This window comes from Urocitellus parryii, chromosome 6, assembly GCF_045843805.1.
Source record: "Urocitellus parryii isolate mUroPar1 chromosome 6, mUroPar1.hap1, whole genome shotgun sequence".
NCBI lineage: Eukaryota > Metazoa > Chordata > Mammalia > Rodentia > Sciuridae > Urocitellus > Urocitellus parryii.
Genome location: NC_135536.1, coordinates 122881221 through 122901480, shown reverse-complemented (window position 1 = coordinate 122901480; position 20260 = coordinate 122881221). Strand labels below are relative to the sequence as shown.

Below are 20260 nucleotides of genomic sequence, written 5' to 3'. Positions count from 1 at the left end.
TAATGTCCATCACATTCATCATCATTTATAACCCTATGACCCTGACCTTCCCCTCCAACCCCTCTGCCCTATCTAGAGTCTGTCTGTTCCTCCCATGTGCCTCTCCCTATCCCACTATGAATCAGTCTCCCTATATCAAAGAAAATATTCAGCATTTGGTTTTTTGGGGATTGGCTAAATTCACTTAGAATTATCTTCTCTAACTCCATCCATTTACCTGCAAATGCCATGATTTTATTCTATTCTGTTGCTGAGTAATATTCCATTGTGTATATAGGCCACATACTTTTTATCCATTCATCTATTGAAGGGTATCTAGGTTGGTTCCACAGTTTAGCTATTGTGAATTGTGCTGCTATAAACATTGATGTGGCTGTGTCCCTGTAGTATGCTGTTTTTAAGTCCTTTGGGTATAGACCAAGGAGAGGAATAGCTGGGTCAAATGGTGGTTCCATTCCCAGCTTTCCAAGGAATCTCCATACTGCTTTCCATATTGGCTGCACCAATTTGCAGTCCTATCAACAGTATATCAGTGTTTTTCCCTGCATCCTCACCAAAACTTATTGTTGTTTGTCTTCATAATAGTCTCCATTCTAACTGAAGTGAGATGAAATCCTAGAGTGGTTTTGATTTGCATTTCTGTAATTGTCAGTGATGATGAACATTTTTTCATATATTTGTTGGTTAATTGTATATATTCTTCTGAGAAGTATCTGTTCAGGTCCTTGACCCATTTATTGATTGGGTTATTTGGGTTTTTTTGGGTGCTTAGCTTTTTGAGTTCTTTATATACCCTAGAGATTAGTGCTCTATCTGATGTGTGAGGGGTAAAGATTTGTTCACAAGATGTAGGCTCTCTATTCACCTCACGTATTGTTTCTTTTGCTGAAAAGAAAGCTTTTTAGTTTGAGTCCATCCCATTTATTGATTCTTTGTTGGGGTTTTTAGCTTCTTCTATCCACTCTGTCCTGCAGAGAGGCTTAGGAGAGCATGCCCCAACCTGGACGGATCAAGAAAGGTGAGGGTCGGCCGGCCGCCCACCCAGCCCTCCCCACCAGAGGACAATCAGATGCGCCAGGGAGATGAGTCAAAGCAGTATCTCATTTATTGAGGAAGCACACACAACTTATATAAGGAGTAAAAGCCAATCATTTTAAAACATGGAAAAGCGGGAACCAATCAACATAAAGGTCAAGTCAGCAGGAGAAATTCACATGTATACCCATACCTTAATTTCCAACGAAGAGCACGAGCTGTGCACAAGCATGGAAGAGAAGTAAGCCAATCAGGGAGGTTTCAAAACAACTTCAGTGTCCTCCTATTGGCATTTAGCCAGGCACCAACTTAGTTTTCAACCCCACAATTCTTGATCTTAATTCTTGCACCACAGGAGTCTTATTAAGAAAGTTGGGGCCTAATCCCACATGATAGAGATTAGGGCCTACTTTTTCTTCTAATAGACGCAGGGTCTCTGGTTTTATTCCTAAGTCCTTGATCCATTTTGAGTTGAGTTTTGTGCATGGTGAGAGATAGGGGTTTAATTTCGTTTTGTTGCATATGGATTTCCAGTTTTCCCAGCACCATTTGTTGAAGAGACTATCTTTTCTCCAGTGCATGTTTTGGCACCTTTGTCAAACATAAGATAATTGTAATTTTGTGGGTTAGTCTCTGTGTCCTCTATTCTGTACCATTGGCCTACCAGTCTGTTTTGATGCCAATACCATGCTATTTTTGTTACTGTTCCTCTGTAGTAGTTTAAAGTCTGATATTGTGATGCCACCTGCTTCCCTCTTCCTGCTAAGGATTGCTTTGGCTATTCTGAGTCTCTTATTTTTCCAGATGAATTTCATGATTGCTTTTTCTATTTCTATGAGGAATGTCATTGGGATTTTGGTAAGAATTGCGTTAAATCTATATAGTGCTTTAGGAAGTATGATCATTTTTTATAATATTAATTATACCTATCCAAGAGCAAGGTAGATCTTTCCATCTTCTAAGGTCTTCTTTGACTTCTTTTTTAGGGTTCTGTAATTTTCATTATATAGATCTTTCACCTCTTTTGTTGATTCCCAAGTATTTCATTTTATTTTTTTTAGGCTATTGAAAATGGGGTAGTTTTCCTGTTTCCATTTCTGAGGATTTATCATTGATATACAGAAATGCCTTTGATTTATGGGTGTTGATTTTATATCCTGCTACTTTGCTTAATTCATTTTCTAGTTCTAGAAGTTTTCTGATGGAACCTTTAGGATCTTATAGGTATAGAATCATATCATTAGCAAATAGTGCCAATTTGAGTTATTCTTTTCCTATGTGTATCCCTTTAATTTCCTTCATCCGTCTGATTGCTCTGGCCAGTGTTTCAAGAACTATGTTAAATAGAAGTGGTGAAAGAGGGCATCCCTGTCTTGTTCTGATTTTTAAAGGGAACACCTTCAATTTTTCTCCATTTAGAATGATGTTGGCTGTTGGGAGCCACAGCCAGGTCGGGATGGCATTTTGCCAGAAGGAGCAGTTGAGAAGTAACGCCTGCGAGCCATTAAGATGATGATAATTAAGTTAAGCTGTGTATGATTATTAACATAATGACTGATTGCTGTAACTGGGTGATGCTAAATTGAAACAAGCTGTGTATTCAGTTGTATATGTGGACCTCTACTGTCCGGCAGTGGGGAAGCTCCTGCTACCTCGGGTGCCTGCTACTTTTGAGTTCTCGCGGAGTTCCTGTTGAGTTCTGGAGAGTTCCCGTGGGGTTCTGGCAATAAAGGAGTTCCTGTTTGAACCTACAAGTGGCTCGTGACCCCGGTTATTTGTGGCCAGCCAGACTGCGGCAGTTGGCCTGGGGCTTCGCATTGGTAGCCTTTATGATGTTGAGATATGTTCCTGTTATCCCTAATTTTTCTAGTGTTTTGATCATAAAGTAGTACTGTATTTTGTCAAATGCTTTTTCTGCATCTATTGAGGTGATCACATGATTCCTATCTTAAATCTACTGATGTGATGAATTACATTTATTGGTTTTCGTAAGTTGAACCAAACTTGCATCCCTGGGATGAATCCCACTTGATCATGGTGTATGATCTTTTTTTATATGTTTTTGATTTTGATTTGCCAGAATTTTATTGAGGATTTTTGCATCTATGTTGATTAGAAATATTGGTCTGAAGTTTTCCTTTTTTTTTTGATGTGTCTTTCCCTGGTTTTAGAATCAGGTGATATTGGCCTCATAGAATGAGTTTGAAAGTGCTGCCTCTATTTCTATTTCCTGAAATAAATTAAAGAGTATTTGTATTAGTTCTTCGTTAAAGGTCTTGTAGAACTCGGCTGTATATCCATCCAGTCCTGGGCTTTTCTTGGTTGGTAGACTTTTGATGCTGTCTGTTATTTTGTCACTTGAAATTGATCTGTTTAAATTATGTATATCATCCTGATTTAATTTGGGCAAATTATATGACTCTAGAAATTTATTGATGCCTTCAATATTTTCTATTTGAATGGAGTACAAGTTTTCAAAATAATTTCTAATTATTTTCTGTATTTCGGTAGTGTCTGTTGTGATGTTGCCTTTTTCATCATGTATGTTAGTGATTTTAGTTCTCTCTCTCCTTCTCTTTGTTAGTATGGCTAAAGGTCTGACAGTTTTATTTATTTTTTCAAAGAACCAACTTTTTGTTCTATATTTTTTTCAATTTTTTCTTTTGTTTCAATTTCATTGATTTCAGCACTGATTTTAATTATTTCCTGTCTTCTGTGGCTTTTGGTGTTGATTTGTTCTTCTTTTTCTAGGGCTTTGAGATGTAATGTGAGGTTATATATTTGTTGACTTTTTCTTCTTTTAAGGAATGAACTCCATGCAATGAACTTTCCTCTTAGAACTGTTTTCATAGTGTCCCAGAGATTTTGATATTTTTTATCTGTGTTCTCATTAACCTTTAAAAATTTTTAAATCTCCTCCCTAATGTCTTCTGCAACCCATTGTTCATTAAATAACACATTATTTAGTCTCCAGGTGTTGGAGTGGATTTTATTTCTTAGTTTATCATTGATTTCTAATTTCATTCCATTATGATCTGATAGAATGCAGGGTAGTATCTACTTTTTTATATTTGCTAAGAGTTGCTTTGTGTCATAGTATATGATCTATTTTAGAGAAGGATCCATGTGCTGCTGAGAAGAAAGTGTATTCTCTCATTGAAGGATGAAATATTCTATATATGTCAGTTAGGTCTAAGTTATTGATTGTATTATTGAGTTGTATAGTTTCTTTGTTCAGCTTTTGTTTGGAAAATCTATCTAGTGATGAAAGAGGTGTGTTAAAGTCACCCAAAATTATTGTGTTGTGGTCTATTTGACTCTCGAACTTGAGAAGAGTTTGTTTGATGAACGTAGATGCTCCATTGTTTGAAGCATATATATTTATGATTGTTGAGTCTTGTTGGTGTATGGTTCCCTTGAGCAGTATGTAGTGTCCTTCTTTTTCCTTTTTGATTGACTTTAGTTTGAAGTCTCTTAGAGGCAGCATATTGTTGGGTCTTTTATTTTGATCCAATCTGCTAGTCTATGTCTTTTGATTGGTGAGTTTAGGCCATTAACATTCAGGGTTATTATTGAGACATGATTTGTATTTTCAGCCATTTTTGTTTATTTTTAATATTTATGTGACTTGGTTTCTCTTCTGATTAAATTTTCCTTTAGTGTAATTCCTCCTTCTGCTGATTTTCATCATTGTTTTTCATTTCCTCTTCTTGGAATATTTTGCTGAGGATGTTCTGTAGTGTAGGCTTTCTAGTTGTAAGTTCTTTTAACTTTTGTTTATCATGGAAGGTTTTTGTTTCATCATCGAATCTAAAGCTTAGTTTTGCTGGATATAAGATTCTTGGTTGGCATTCATTTTCTTTCAGAGCTTGGTATATGTTGTTCCATGATCTCCTGACTTTGAGGGTCTGGGTTGAAAAATCTGCTGAGATATGAATTGGGCTCCCCCATATGTGATCTGATTCCTCTTCATTGCAGCTTTTAAGATTCTATCCTCATTCTGTATGCTAGGTATTTTCATTATAATGTGCCTTGGTATAGATCTGTTGTAATTTTGTACATTTGGTGTCCTGTAAACCTCTTGTATTTGGTTTTCCAATTCATTCTTCATGAAATGAAAATTTCCAATTTTCTGATATTATCTCATTGAAGAGACTGTGCATTCCTTTGGTTTGAAACTCTGTCCTTCCTTTATCCTAATAACTTTATATTTGGTCTTTTGATGCTGTCCCATAATTCTTGGATGTTCTGTTCATGGTTTCTAACTTTCTTCACTGTGTGATCAACTTTATTTTCCAGATTGTTTACTTTGTCTTCATTATCTGACATTCTTTCTTCCAAGTGATCTAGTCTGTTGGTTATGCTTTCTATTGAGTTTTTAATTTGATTTATTGTATCTTTCATTTCAAGTATTTCTTACTGTTTTTATTTTCAGAGTCTCTATCTCTCTCTTGAAGTTATATTTTGCTACCTGAATTTGCTCTCTTATCTCATTGTTGGAATGATCAATTTTTGCCTGTATTTGTGCATTTAGATCATTCTTTAATTCACAGATCATTTTAATTATGAACCTTCTGAACTCCTTCTCTGACATTTCATCAACTTCGCTGTCCATGGGTTCTGTCATTATAGTGTCCTGCTTTGTTTGGGGCACTTTCCTCCCTTGTTTTTTCATGTTGTCTGTGTGTCTTCCTTTCTTGCAGTGTGGATCTGAGATATTACAGTTTCTTCCTTATATTCTTGTAGTACAGCAGATTGTCTGTACCTCACCTTGATGTTGGGCTTCCAGATCTGCTAGTATCTCTCAATGAATGCTACTGCATCCTGGATCTGGGTCCTGCACAGTTGGTGTGGGTGGATCTGGGCTCTGGGCTTGACCTCCCTCAGTAGTCTGCTGGTTGGAAGGGGTGGTCCTGCTCCAGAGGCTAGGCTCTGGTGGGTGTCTGCCCCACCTGGGGTGGGGCAGGCCAGGCCTACTGAGAGTCTGGGTCCCACACAGGCTGGTGCAGGCAGTTTGGGCTCATCTTTTTTTATTTAAGTGTCTCAGAGTATAAATTTCCCTTTAGAGATTGCATTAGAGCAGAGACCACTAAATCACCATTTGCAGGCTGGATACAGCCACGTCCCTTCTTCTATGCGTTGTCTGTGGCTGCTCTCATGCCATATTGGCAGAACTGAGTAATTTCAACAGTCATCATATGGCCCAAATGCCTATAATATTAACTATATGGCCTTTTAAGTAAAAGTTGCTGACTCCTCCTTTAAAGAAACTTCAAATTTTTATGTGTGCCGTTTCTACTATAATTCAGTTCGAATTGTGTGTATAATTCAGTCTGAATTGTGTTCCCCTGTCAAATTCTTATGCTGAGGCCCTAATTCCCAGTGTGATGCTATTTGCAGACAGAGTCTTTCTGGGGTGATTTGGTTGAGATGAGTTCATGAGGCTGGGGCCCACAGGCTGGTGCCCTTACAAGAGACACCACAGAGCTAGCTTGTGCTGTCTTTCTCCCTGTCTCTCTTCCTCTCATTTTCCCTCTCCCTCTCCCTCTCCCTCTTTTGTTTTCCCCATCCTTTAAAGATTAGAACTGTATATGTGTTAGGTACTTAAAGTTTTCCAAGAACACTTTTCATTTTTTCATTACTATCTTTACAGTCTTTTTCATTTTGGATCTGTGTCTTCAAGTTCACTAATCTTTTCCTCTGCTATGCTGCCATTAATCCCAACAAGTATATTTCTATCACAGATATTTTAAGTTTTCTCTCTAGAAGCTTGATTTTGGCTTTTTAAAACATGTCTTTTATGTTTCCACTTGATGGACATCTGTAATGCATGTATCATCATTTTTAGTTGTTTTAATGTCCTTTTTACACATTCTCATACCTGTGTCTACTCAAGGTTGACTTCAACGGTTCACATTCTTCTTCTCATACGTCATATTTTCTTGCGTCTTTACATGCCTGGTAATCCTTGATCATATGCCACATATTGTGATTTTGCTCTATACACTGTTAAATGTTTTTGTATCCTTCAAATATCTTTGAGGTCTGTTCTGGAGTCTGTTAAACTATATAGAAAGCTTGATTCTTTCAGGTCTTGATTTTAAGATTTATTAGGTGGAATCAGAGCCATATCCAGCCATCTTCACTCCCCACAAGGAGTAATTCCAGAGGCAAGACCCTACTGAGTAGCCTACAATGTGCCCTATGAATTTCAAGGTTCCAGCCTGCCTGGCAGGAATAGAGACTATTCCTGTCCCTGTCATGTCGTCATGTCGAGGACTCTTACCTCTAATCCTTCTGGGTTGTGCTTCCCCTGACGATAGGTGGTTTCCTCACATACATGGACTGGAATGAACACTACTGCATTCTCAAGGGAGACACTCTGAAGATCTCTGTGGTTCTCTCTCTAAGCAGCTCTGACCTCTCTGGTCCTTTGTCTTGCAAATTCCAGCTGCCTTGGACTCCCCAGACTGTCAGTTCCATCTTATTAACTCAGGGAGCTGAGTGAGCTCCATGTGGTTCCTCCCTCTCCGCAACACACCCTGAAAATTCTCAGGCAGTGAGCCAGAGGAATCATAGAGTTAATCTCATTTCCCATATCATGGGGATTGCTGTCCACTTTTGGTCCAGTGTTCAGTGTCTTCATTACTATTGCTCCTGGTATGCTGTTTGGTTTTGGTTTGGAATTTTGTTCATTTGTTTGTTTGGTTGGTTTGGCTGGTTGGTTGGTTGTCCCAGGCAAGAAAGGAAATCCAGTCCCTATTACTCCATCTTGGCTAGAGCAGAAGCTATGTTATTTATTCAAAACATGCACATGCAAGTATTCTAGAAGATTAATTGCATCAAAATACTAAGATAATTTGTCTCTGAGTGGCAGAATTATGACAGCTTTTATTTGTGTATGCATGAGTACATGTGTGTTTGCGTTTCTATTTTGTACAAAAAAACATATTATTGTAGAATAAAAAATAAACAAATACTCTTTCTGAAGATAGTTCTTTCCCATGTGTATTCCCAGGCACATCCTGGCTGATAGTTGTCCCTAGAATAGATGACAAGGCTCTGTTACCTTCTGATATATTCCAAGATGATATGTTCATGTTCACATGACAACTCAGTTCACACTCAGGACTGGTGGTGTGCTTCCAGGAAGCTCCCCAGGGCAACCAGGATTACAGACTTTCACCACAGCATCCAAGTTATACCCAGAATCTCTATAACATGGGGGGTCTTCAATGTGGCCATCAATACCTTAGAGCCATGAATTCTTAGCAGTTTAAATACATTTAAGGAAGATGGCACACACACACACACACACACAAACATACTGATGCACTTCACAGGAATACATACACACAACATCATCTACAGTAAATCATACCAAATGTGGAAGCATTTTACTGATACCTCAAAGAAGGAAAATCCAGAAAATTCTAATGATGAAAAAATAATAAGTGAAAATCAATGATAAAGTTTTAATTTTAACTCTTTAAGATATTAAAGTTATACCTATTCTCTTTAAAATAAATGGTTTTTATTTTAGTGTTCAAAGAAAATATTTATTAGTAATTATAGGATCAAAAGACTAGTAGTTTGAAAGACTGTGTCCTAAGAAGTTTCTATCTGTTTTGAGTCAGTGAGCATCAAGACAATGGTTTTCCTTCCTTGAGTTCCTCTACTCAGATGACCTCTCCCTCCCTTGCTAGTGGACGGATGCAGTCTGGACCTAGAGAAGAAAGGATGGCCCTGATGGGGGCTTTGGTCAGAGTTGTACCTTATACGTCAACTGTTTTATCCACACCAGGACTCCAGTGGGCTGAAGGTGGGACAAGGTGCTGTTACCCAGCAGCATGCCCACACCACTCTGCCCAAGTAGAGGCAATACATGTGCCTAGTGTCTTGTGGTGGGGTCTCAGCCTTTCATGAGGGCTCTGTGGATTGAGTGGCAGGTAGGAACTTAGCTGTCGTGAAATGATGATTGCTTTATAATTACTTGGTGATGACAGTTCAGGAAAGGTGATGGTCATGATTGGAAGACTTGAATTGTTACTGGATATGAGAATGGCTTCACTGCTCTTAACTTGTTCAAACTGGGATAGGCTCTAAGAACTTGAACTAAAAATATCCATTTAAGTCCCCTCTCCACTACTTTTTCTCCAAAAGCCTTGATTTATGTAGACAGAACTGTGTGGTTTGGGGCATGTTGGATTGACACTTGTCTCTATGGGAAATACTTGCATGTGGCACTGGGCTTGGTGAGTGAAGCTTTCTGAGCTTCCTGCTCTCTCCTCCGTCCTCTGTCCCACCCAGCACTGTGTAGTGATTCTCTAGCATGGCTCTGGGTTTTATTCCCTGTGCAAAGCCTTCAGTGCTTCTGCACCACCCTCACCCCCAACTTTAACCGCCAGAATAAGGAATCTTTTCTCGTTTGAGAACACATTCTCACAGATGACTTCTCACAGCTATCTTCTTGCCAGTCATTCCTCTGCTTGCCTCACCCCATGTGAAGTGCCCTGTATGTTCAAACAGACCTTTCTCCTGCTTGAACTCTGATTGGTGTGATCTCCCTAAAATCAGGGACTGTCATCACAGGCTGTTCAGGTGCTTACAGGCTGGTAGGGGAAGAAACAGAGAAAACTAACCAGTAAAACCCAAGAGAACTGACATAAAGAAATTGTTCCAGGCATTTGGACTAAGCTGACTTACGATACCCGTGCTGAAGTCTATAACTGAATTGTTAAGTCTCCTTTTCTCTATAAAGCATCTCTACTGTGGGTCATTTAGGCAGGATGAAAAGATTAAGTCTGGAGTGTCTGAGGAGCCATGGCAGCAGGCCTTAGTAAAAAGGTGATTTAGGGAAAAGTAATACAAATGAACTAGAGACTTCTAATAATGCCATTCATTGTTGTATTTCTGTAGCAGAATTATTTTTTCTATGTGAAAATTCCAAAATTCTTACTTCCCTATTTGACAGGTTGGTTCAGCAGAATGTGTGTGTGTGTGTGTGTGTGTGTATGTACATATGTGTGTGAATGATATATTTATTAGATTATTTTGAAAGATAATTATTTGGTTAGGGGGATATATGTTAGGTACAACCAAACTAGATATTTCCAGTTAAGAACATAGGATTCCTGAAACTCAGGCCTTAATTAGTAGGTTGGAAGATAAGACCAACTGAGGTGTTAAGTAATGTATATTTCTGTTGCCTCTGTTATTTCTGTCTTGCATTCATGTCTCATTCTTTCATGATTTTTTAAATCTTGTGCCTAAAAGTCCATTTTGCTTAATTGTGAAATAGGCATGCATGTTACATTTATGTAAAATATTTGCTGTGTAGAGGATTTTTTGTTTATTCTATTAAAAGTTTACTATATTTAAATAAAAACTGAAGGTCAGAAATATATATATATATATATGTACAGCTGAATATATGTGTGTGTATATATATATATATATATATATATATATATATATATATATAAAGACTAGGCATGGAACACCATATGACCCAGCTATACCACTCTTTGGTATTTATCCTTAAGAATTAAAGCCATCATACTATACATACATACCCACATTTATAGCAACACAATTCACAATAGCCCAACTATGGAACTGGTGTCCATCAACAGATGAATAGATGTAGGTAATGTGGTATACATACACATTAGAGTTGTATTTAGCTATAAAGAGAATTGTATTTAGCTATAATTTTTATTTATGTCACTTTCAGGAAAATGGATGGAACTTGAAAACATTATGTTAAGTAAAATAAGTAGAACTTAGAAGGTCAGGAGTCATATGTCTTCTCTCATATGTGGAAGCTACAGAGGAAAAGGACAATAAAAGTGGGGAGGATCTCATGAAAATCATAGAGATCAACAGAGTAGGGGAAAGGGGTCATGGGGTGGGAGGAGAGGAAGGGAAGGGGAAATATAATGATATTGGCCAAATTATATTCTTACATTGTGTGCATGTATGAATATGTAATGACAAATCCAACTATTTAGTACAACTATAATACACCAATTAAAAATGTGGAAAAAAATATCTATAGGGGTTTTCAAAGAACTTCTAAGGCCTTCACATTCTGACCCTTAAAAAAGTTTAAGTTCTTCAATAAATATATCTACCTCAGTTGAGAAGGAAATCACATATCTCCTGTAAAAGATGACAGGCAATTTTGTTCTAAATACTAGTTAAACCTCCATTCCTATTGATGTAATTAATACAACATATTATGACTATGTTATCCAATCATTTCTTCAAAACCTTAGGAGATCGAGAATGAAGGCAATTCATCCCTGTCTCCTTACGTCCCACCCACAAGACATCTAAAAGCATTTACTATAAAGAGGTAATACAGAGGATCTTGATTTCTAATAAAGATTAATAAAGGTTTCTAAAACACTGGGCAGAGGGCTAAGTGAGTTTAGTTCTGCATTTATTGAAAGTAACCCTAATATACTGGTACATACCATCTTCCTCAATTCTTGGTTGGAAACAATAATGACATTTGGTGGGTCCCCGATGGCAGTGGCAGCTCCTCCAATGTTTGTGAAGATCACCTCTGCAATCAGGACTTGCCTTGGATCAAGGTTGAGCACCTCACATAATCTATCATAAATGGAGGAAAATGAAATTAGTCCCACTATTTACATCATAAAGGACCCATGTGCAGCCCATATATATTTAAAGTACTGGCTTAAACCTAGAAAGCACACACATTTATGAGAGGGCAGTGTTGGAATGGGGAGACAACTACAATAACACCCTTGGGATGCAGTGACTCTGAAAATGACATTTCTTCTGAATTAACCCAGCATCCTCTGAACCATCAGTGTCATGATGTAACCCTTCTCCACCCTCATAAGTCTAGATGGAGCACAGTCCCCTGTGTGCAAGCTCCCAGTGAAAGGCAGGGCCTGGCACAGGCAGATGGGCACTGGCCACCAAAACCCTCTGAGTCAGGGGCAGGGGTCAATGCAGAAATCACCAGTGCTCACGCTAAGCCTGCTCACCTAGTCCTGTACCTGCCTCCCCTTCTCAGATGCTAAGACCTCAAGGTTTCCTCTCAGCCCTTCCCTTTAACTACTGACTACTGACTTCTTTCTTAGAGAAGAAAGTTCTCCACCATGTCTACACTAGATTGTCTTAGAATCCTTGAAAGTTGCTGGGTGTGGTGAGGTATGCCTATAATTCCAACCACTCAGGAGGCTGAGACAGAAGGATCTCGAGTTCAAAGCCAGTCTCAGCAACTTAGTGAGGCTCTAAGCAACTCAGTGAGACCCTGTCTCTAAATAAAATACAAAATAGGGCTGGGGATGTGGCTCCGTAGTTTAATGCCCCTGGTTCAATCCCCAGTGCCAAAATAAATAAATAACAAATAAATAATCCTTGAAAGTTTTACAGCCTGGTCTGCAGCAGACCAATATGTGGGAGTGGGCCTGCATAGCAGCATTCTAGAACTCCTCAAGTGAGTGCTGTGCATAGAGATGAGAAACATTGCTCAAAAAAAAAAAGTACAGAGAGCACATCACAGCATCCTCCACACCTGTTCATCCTCTTTTCCCTCTGCCATGTAGTAACTGGGCTCTGGATCTCACTCCTTGAGGCAGGTGCTGCTGCACTTGAAGGTTTTCCCACCACCTCCTGCCCTCAGCTCAGAGCATAGCCAGCCACACAGTCTTCCCCTCCACTGATGTGAGGGCCGACTGGCCTGGAGGCTGCATAGAAGCTGAAGAAGGAGTGATCCTGGCTACCAGGATCCAGAGTGACTTTACATATGGGCATCAGACCCAAGTCAGCAGCTGCACTCAGTGGAGGAAGCTACCAGAATCTCCTTCTAACAAGAAAATAATTCGTAGATAGAGCACAGAGATGGCACCTGATCTAAATGGACCTCGCTGTTGAACTCTAGGGACTGAGCACTTCTCAGTCCAGACAAAGGCAGAAGAAAGCAATCAACTCCTCTAAAATATGAAAAACGTTGTAATATAAATAATGAATCTTAAGACCAACAATATGTGAAACACAGCTTGAAAGACATGGGTTTCAAACTAGAAAATGAAGTCCCCGATTTAAAAAAAAAAAATTACAAAGCTAATTTCTGAGCAACAAAGATCAAAACAATTTCCAGAAAGGCTGAACGAGCCCCTGGGCTCTCCAGGCTGTGTGAGGATGCTTGGAAAAGGGTGCCCCATGGACCTCAGGCCTGAATCCCACTTTTCCCAGGCTGCTATCCGAGAGTGCAGTGGTACTAGAATCTGACACATCTGGGAAATGCTATAGTCAGCAATCTGAGATGGGCAGCAGATTCATGCTGATTGGAGGAGGGCAGTTTAGGGCCCTAAAGAGTCTAAGGGGCACAGTTCAGTATTATCAGTGATGTCTATTAAAATTCACCGCACCCTCAAATATGTTCACTCCATCTCTCATTTACCCTCAACCCAAAGGTGCTTTGCCCCATCCTGCAGAGGAAGGCTGAGAATTCAGCCTATCTCACTCCAAGTCCCCATCTGCACTTGGCTCTCACAACGTGGCCAACTTGCAGGAGCCTGGGTACAAACCCACATCTCCACAGTGAGGTAAGTGATAGAATACTGCAGGCCCCATTGAAGACCCCAATTCACTCCTCCTCTAAGAGGCATCACTCTTCAAATGCCAAAAGCATCCCCCATAATTAATCCTGAGCCTTAGAAGTAGACCATGGCTAGTGACTGAACTTTCTCTGTCTCATGCTTGGTGTCCAAACAGGTCCATTGTCTCACAGAATTTTCATCCTGCTAGTTCAGGTTAATCCCTTTGATGGTGTAACTCAGATCAATGCAGCGGAAGTGACTTATTCAAGATGCCCAATCACTAATCAGGACAAACGTTAGTGCTTCCCCCTCACTCTGGACCCTTGAGGGTTACCTATCACTTTCTGTATCCCCAGAATCAGCCAAGTACCAGTACATGATGGGTCCAAGATAGGGAGGACCCAGGTTTGGGAGCCTGGGGTTCAAATGCTGGGGAACCATCTTTAAAACAAAGAATATACAGGGTAGATACAAAAAAAGGTCTATACTTTGGGAAAGGGTTCACAAAGGGGCCAGGACTGAACCTCTTGCTGCAGAAGATTCTGGGCAACATATTGTGGCACTCAATATATGTCAAATTATTGAAGTAGATGGGATTAAGAGTTGGAATTGAATGAGACTGAATGTCTCTTTCCTGAAATTGCCTGCAAAGTCCCATTAGGCCAAGTCCTAACTCAGGTGAACCCAGTCTGTCCTGCTACCTTCCAAGCCCTCAGACCAGGAACCAGACAATGACTGTTCCATCTTCCCCAAGGCACGTGTCCCTTGGAGCCCTGGACAGGAGCTTTCATACCAGCACAATTGTGAACTGCTGCCAGCCAGGTGGAAGATGATAACGGGAGTGCATGGACAAGAACTGTCTGGGGTCCTCAATAACAGCCCAGTCTCCTGGAAAGCAATGCCCACATCTTCCAACTCCCCACCACATTGCTGTCACCCAGCTATGGGAATACCACAGCTTGTCAAGTGCATTTAAGTCACACAAAGCCAGCGCTGGCTGGTCTGGAATGCAGTGAGTTGTGCTTCAGTGAAAGGGTGGGCACTGGCCCCTGCCTTTTTGTAGATGTGAGAAGGGAGCCTTGGGTCAGGTGGTACAGCCAGAACATACCTGCCCTGAGCCTGGCTATGGTCCCCACAGCAAAAGTGCTCTGCATACCTTATGGTCACAGGAGTAAAGAGGAGCATCGTGGTGACATTGTCTAAGAAGGCAGAAAGGATGGCAGCAATGAGACACAGCATGATGATCATGGTCCATACCCTTCCTCGGGATAGTCGGTATGCCTGGGTGCACACACATGTTGGAAGGAATAAGATAGAATCAGTGCATTTGTAGAATAGATTCGACTTTTCATAAGTGAATCCAAGGAATAGGGACCCAAATAATCCATGCATGGTGGGTTAGAACTTATACTGTAGAATCCTAAATCTGTTAAGATCGCATGGTAGTGGCCATTAAAGTACTTGGACAATATAAATCCACAAAGCCCTACATTCTCTCTTTTTTGATTCTCTCTCTTCACTGTGCCCTTATGATGGTTAATTTGTTACAAAATGTCAACATTCAATCCCTTTCATGTTATCTATAATTTTGATTAGATATCCTGAACAGCTACATTTGAGATCCATGTGACCCTAGCGGCTGCTGATCTTTGGAGACATAAGGAATACTTTTATTATCAAGGTATTAGAAGGAAGAGGCCAGATATCTGCCTGGTGTACACAACATGGTACACAAAGACCACAAAAATCACTGCATGGTTCTTTTATTCAGAATTTTCAAAGTGTTTTGTTGAATAAATTATTTTAATAAGAGTTTTTCAGTTACAAAAGCAACATCAAGACAGCACTAGCCTTTGCATTAGTAGGGCCCTGCAAGATCTTTTGCCAACCATGCATGCTAGAGTTAGTACAAATCCTGCATGCCAGAACCTGCTGGTGAAACTCTCCAAAGTTCCAGCTAAAAATGCAAATGAAGGTTACAACGAGAAATCACAAATGTCGGAGAAAATGTAAAGAAAAGGAAAGTCATACACTGTTGGTAGAGATGTAAATCAGTACAGCCATTATAGAGAACAGGGTGGAGGGTCCTCAAAAAACTAATATCTATCAACTGTATGATCCAGTTATCCCACTACTGGACATATATCCAAAGGAATGTATATCTGTATGTTTACTGAAGAGTTATTAACAACAGCCAAGATATGGATTAATCTAAGTGTCCAGCAACAGATGAATGGATAAAGACAATGCGATATATACATTATGGAATACTACTTAATACATGAAAAAGGGAAAAAGCCTGTAATTTTCAACAACATGGATGGAACTGAAGGATATTACATTAAGTGAAACAAGCCAGGCACAGAAAGATGAAGACCACATGATCTCAAATATGGAATCTAATAAAATTGATATAGAAGTAGACAGTAGAATGACAGTTACCAGAGATGGAAGGGCTGGGAGAGGGGGTTGGGGAGATGTTGATCAAAGGGTACAAAGTTGAAGACAGAGGAATACATTTTGAGATCTGCTACACAGGCAGATTGACTATAGTTAATCAGCCAATAATTAATTAATAATAGTGTAGTATACATTTCAAAATAACTAAGAGAGTAGATTTCAAATGTCTCACCATAAAAAAGATAAATGAAGTGATGGATGTGTTAACTAGCTTGATTTTGTCCTGCCACTTTGTGTATCCATTCATCACAAAATCACATTGTACCCCAAAATATGTACAGTTATGATTTGCCAATCAAAAAATAACATCAATAATATGTTTTTTTAAACAAGACCTTTAAGGGGTTGGGGGTGGAGTAAGTGGTAGTGGTAATGTTTAGCATGTGTGAGGCCCTGGATTCAATCCTCTGCACCAAAACATAAGTAAATAAATAAGATCCTTAAGGGATTTTTAAAAGACAAACATGTTTTTCCCTAATTTAAAAATAGTGAATGTGTATACGTTCAATATTTAGAAAGTAATCATTGAAATTATTTCACCAAAAAGCAAAGCAATCAGAAGCTGATGGCTTGGAATATTTAGAGACTCTAATATGCAAAATAATTTTTGATGTGTAGCTTTCACCAGCCAATTTAAATAATGTTATACAAACATTCAACGTGAGTACCCTTTTCCTTCATCTCCTTCATTTATTTATGGAGAAGCTGAAAGCATTGCTCAGAGTCAGCAACTATATCCAGCCTTGCAGAAGCAATTTTGAAAAGGAGAATAAGATTTTTAAATATTTGTTTTAAATAATACTTTAATGTACTAAATGTACAATGTCCAAACAATAAATATGTTAGTTAGTTAGTACTTATCTGTTAAATGTAAGATCACACCTACCTTTACAGCACAAAAATCAAAAAATCCAGTTTCTGAAAATATGGCTACTAAGATCATCTATGGGAAAAAGAGAAAACACAATATTGAAACAAAGTCAGATGGCCATTATGAATTTGAGATCTAGCCCCTGAAAGTTGCCACATAATCAATCTCCTTGCTATCTTGCTGAAAGATTTCTTAGTTTTCCCACTTACAAACCCCTTGAGTGGAGTCACTTACTAGTGGTTTTATATGTATATTTAGTCCAGGACTCGTCCTGAAGATCAATCACCATCCCCTCCAATCCTCAAACAAACATCAGGCATTATTACTGATCTCTGTTTTATAGGCCAGGAAACTCGGGATCAGAGAGATGAGGGGAACTGCTCAGTCCTAAAGCTAGAAGCAGAGAAGGACAGGGTGCAGCAGGTGACCTTCCGTACCTCATTATCCACAAAAGCAACACTTGGATGGAGTTAGAGAAGATAATGCTAAGTGAGGTTAGCCAATCCCCAAAAAACAAATGCTGAATGTTTTCTCTGATATAAGGAGGCTGATTCATAGTGGGGTAGGGAGGGGGAGCATGGGAGGAATAGACAAACTCTAGATAGGGCAGAGAGGTGGGAGGGGAAGGGAGGGGGCATGGGGTTAGAAATAATGGTGGAATGTGATGGACATTATTATCCAAAGTACATGGATGAAGACACGAATTGGTGTGAATATATTTTGTATATAGCCAGAGATGTGAAAAAATTATGCTCTATATGTGTAATAAGAATTGTAATGCATTCTACTGTCATGTATAAATAAAAAAAACTGATAAAAAAAAGCAACACTTAGACATTTTAAGATTTTAAAACTGGACTAAATTTTGGGTTCTAAAGTAAGTAAACTGATTTTTGTCACCAACTTGATCTACACATTCAAGTAGGAACAGTTGTATTAGAATGATTATCTTCCCAGCTCTGGATCAATCCAGAATGTACACTCATATGTTTCCTTTTTTAATATTTATTTTTTAGTTATAGTTGGACACGATACCTTTATTTTATTTATTTATTTATTTTTATGTGGTGCTGAGGATGGAACCCAGGGCCTCATACATGCAAGGCGAGCGCTCTACCGCTGAGCCACAGCCCCAGCCCTCACATGTTTCTTTCGATTGACAATGAAAAGTTGGTGAAAACAACCATCAAGATGCTAATAAAAAAATATTCTGAATTTAATCAGTTAGAACTCACTGGAAGATTTTCTATTTCATAAGAAGAGAAATATGTCATTCATTTTATTTTTTTACACTTATAGACATCATCCAGTATGCCCCCTTCTTCTGTCTGGGTGCCCAAACCCTAGGTACTTCTCAGGGTCCAACACAGATACTGCATCCTTTATGGAGCCTCAATTCAGAGCATTGGCCTGTCTCCCTGCACCCTACCCCCAGAGGATAGCAGTGCTACTTTGGGTGACATTGAAGCCTTAGAATAGCAGAATTCTCTATTTTATCTGCCAGTTTGGGGAGGAATAAAACGTTTGCAAGGAAAATTAGGGCAAATGGTGACCATTTTACACAGAGTAAGTCTCTAGGCCAGAGGGATGAACCCTCCTTCAGATCACTTGGCTGTTTAGGGGTCCTTCACAAGCAAGTGAGTCATTCTCGCTGTTGTCCAGATCCTTGCCAAATTCCACTCATTTTAGTTAAATTAGTCATGATTCCTGTCTCACACTAATTTACTGGTGCATTTAAGTTTCTTTCCTAGGAGTTGACTTGGTGTCATTCCTTGCAGCACATAGCACAGAATAGCCATTCAGCAATAAGATAAATTAGCAAATGCCCCAATGATTCCTCAGGGACAAAGTCTTCCTTTTCTTATGTAATTAAATGTACTTTTCAAATAATCAAAACATTATTTAATGTTAACCCCTGGTTCATTTATTTAAGACATTCCATTTTTTTTCTTTAAGGGTAGTACCTCCAAAAACTTGCTAACTTTTCTAATGGAAATGTTATTTCATCATTCCATAGGACTTAGACTGAAACTCTCCATCTAACTAACCAGAGTACCAATCGTTCCCTCCCTCCTCAGGAGAAATTAGCTAGACCTGCATTAACACTTCTCAATCAAGCCCTAATTGTCAAGAGACATGGTGTCTTTAATATAATGATAGGATTAGCAGCAAAAAAAGAAGGACCCAGGTTTTAGCAGGCTTGGAGCCATGTCCTGCTGGGAGGACTATAATTACCATGCCAAACAGCAGGGCCAGGGTCTCAAAATCAATCCACTCCACCACGTGGGTCAGGCTGGGTCTCTGCAATCAAAGCACAAATTTGCCAATTAATCCTGTGCGTCTCCCTCCTGGGGATAAGCTCTAAAAATGTGCTGCCCTTTACTACAAATCCACTCATTGGGCCAAAGTTGGAAACACAACATCTACTTGCCTTTGAAATTGGATTATATCACTTCTGAAAAACATTCATGACCCAGTGCATCTGTAACATCAAACTTGTGCATTAAAGTAATTTAAAAAATTTTTAACCCTGTCCCTGAAAATTCTAGGAAGAACTGTTGCCTGAACTGCAGGGTTGGTCCTTGAAGTTACTGCAATCATTTGGATCATAAATGTGTCCCTAAGGGTCATGTATTAAAGGCTTAGATCTCAGCTTCTAGCACGATTGGGTAGTGGAGGAACCTTTCAAATATGGGGCCTGGTGGGAGGTCTTAATTCATTAGGGGAGTGTCCTAGAAGGAGATTTGGGGATGCCAGTCTTTTCCTCTCTCTCTTTGCTTCTCGTCTGCCATGAGGTAAATAGCTCCTCTTCTATGTGCTCCTGCCATGACGTACTGCTTTACCACAGACCCAAAAGCAAATGGGCCAACCAACTGACACCTCAAAAACAGTAAACCACAATAAAGCTTTTTTTCTTTTAAATCGATTCTTAAATGCAAAGCTTAGTGATAGGTACTTCTTGGAGTCCACATGTGTCTTCCTCAGTGTAATGGCATGAAGCCAGATGATGACAACATGGACAATCATGTCTCCTACTCTCATGTGCCCTCCCACTCTCGTGGGGTCGCAGGGATAGGGAGCATAGAGTGTAAGTAAGGGCACTGCCAGTATCTGGCTGTTGGGAAAGAGAGTGACCCAGTGGCTTCCCACAGTGTGTGCCTACCATGTACCAGGCTTTGTTCCCTGTTGAAGTAGCCCTAACCAAAGGCAAGGAAAATACACTTTCATTTGAAAGCGTTTGCAATGATTCCACAGAATTCCAAGTTTACTGGAATCTCAGCAATTATTTTTTCACCCGATCTTGTTGATG

The 20260-nt window shown here is 39.4% G+C and overlaps 1 protein-coding gene across 1 annotated transcript in view; it reads right to left on the bottom strand.

Annotated features, from left to right (window-relative positions):
* The window catches only part of Oca2 (OCA2 melanosomal transmembrane protein), a 364563-nt gene that overhangs the window by 191067 nt on the left and 153236 nt on the right, over positions 1–20260 (bottom strand). The window contains exons 10-13 of the mRNA XM_077799930.1: positions 19186–19251; positions 16966–17022; positions 14776–14900; positions 11517–11655 (exon numbers count right to left, since the gene is read on the bottom strand). Coding sequence (XP_077656056.1) covers positions 11517–11655; positions 14776–14900; positions 16966–17022; positions 19186–19251 — 387 coding nt within the window. The remainder of the gene's footprint in view (positions 1–11516; positions 11656–14775; positions 14901–16965; positions 17023–19185; positions 19252–20260) is intronic.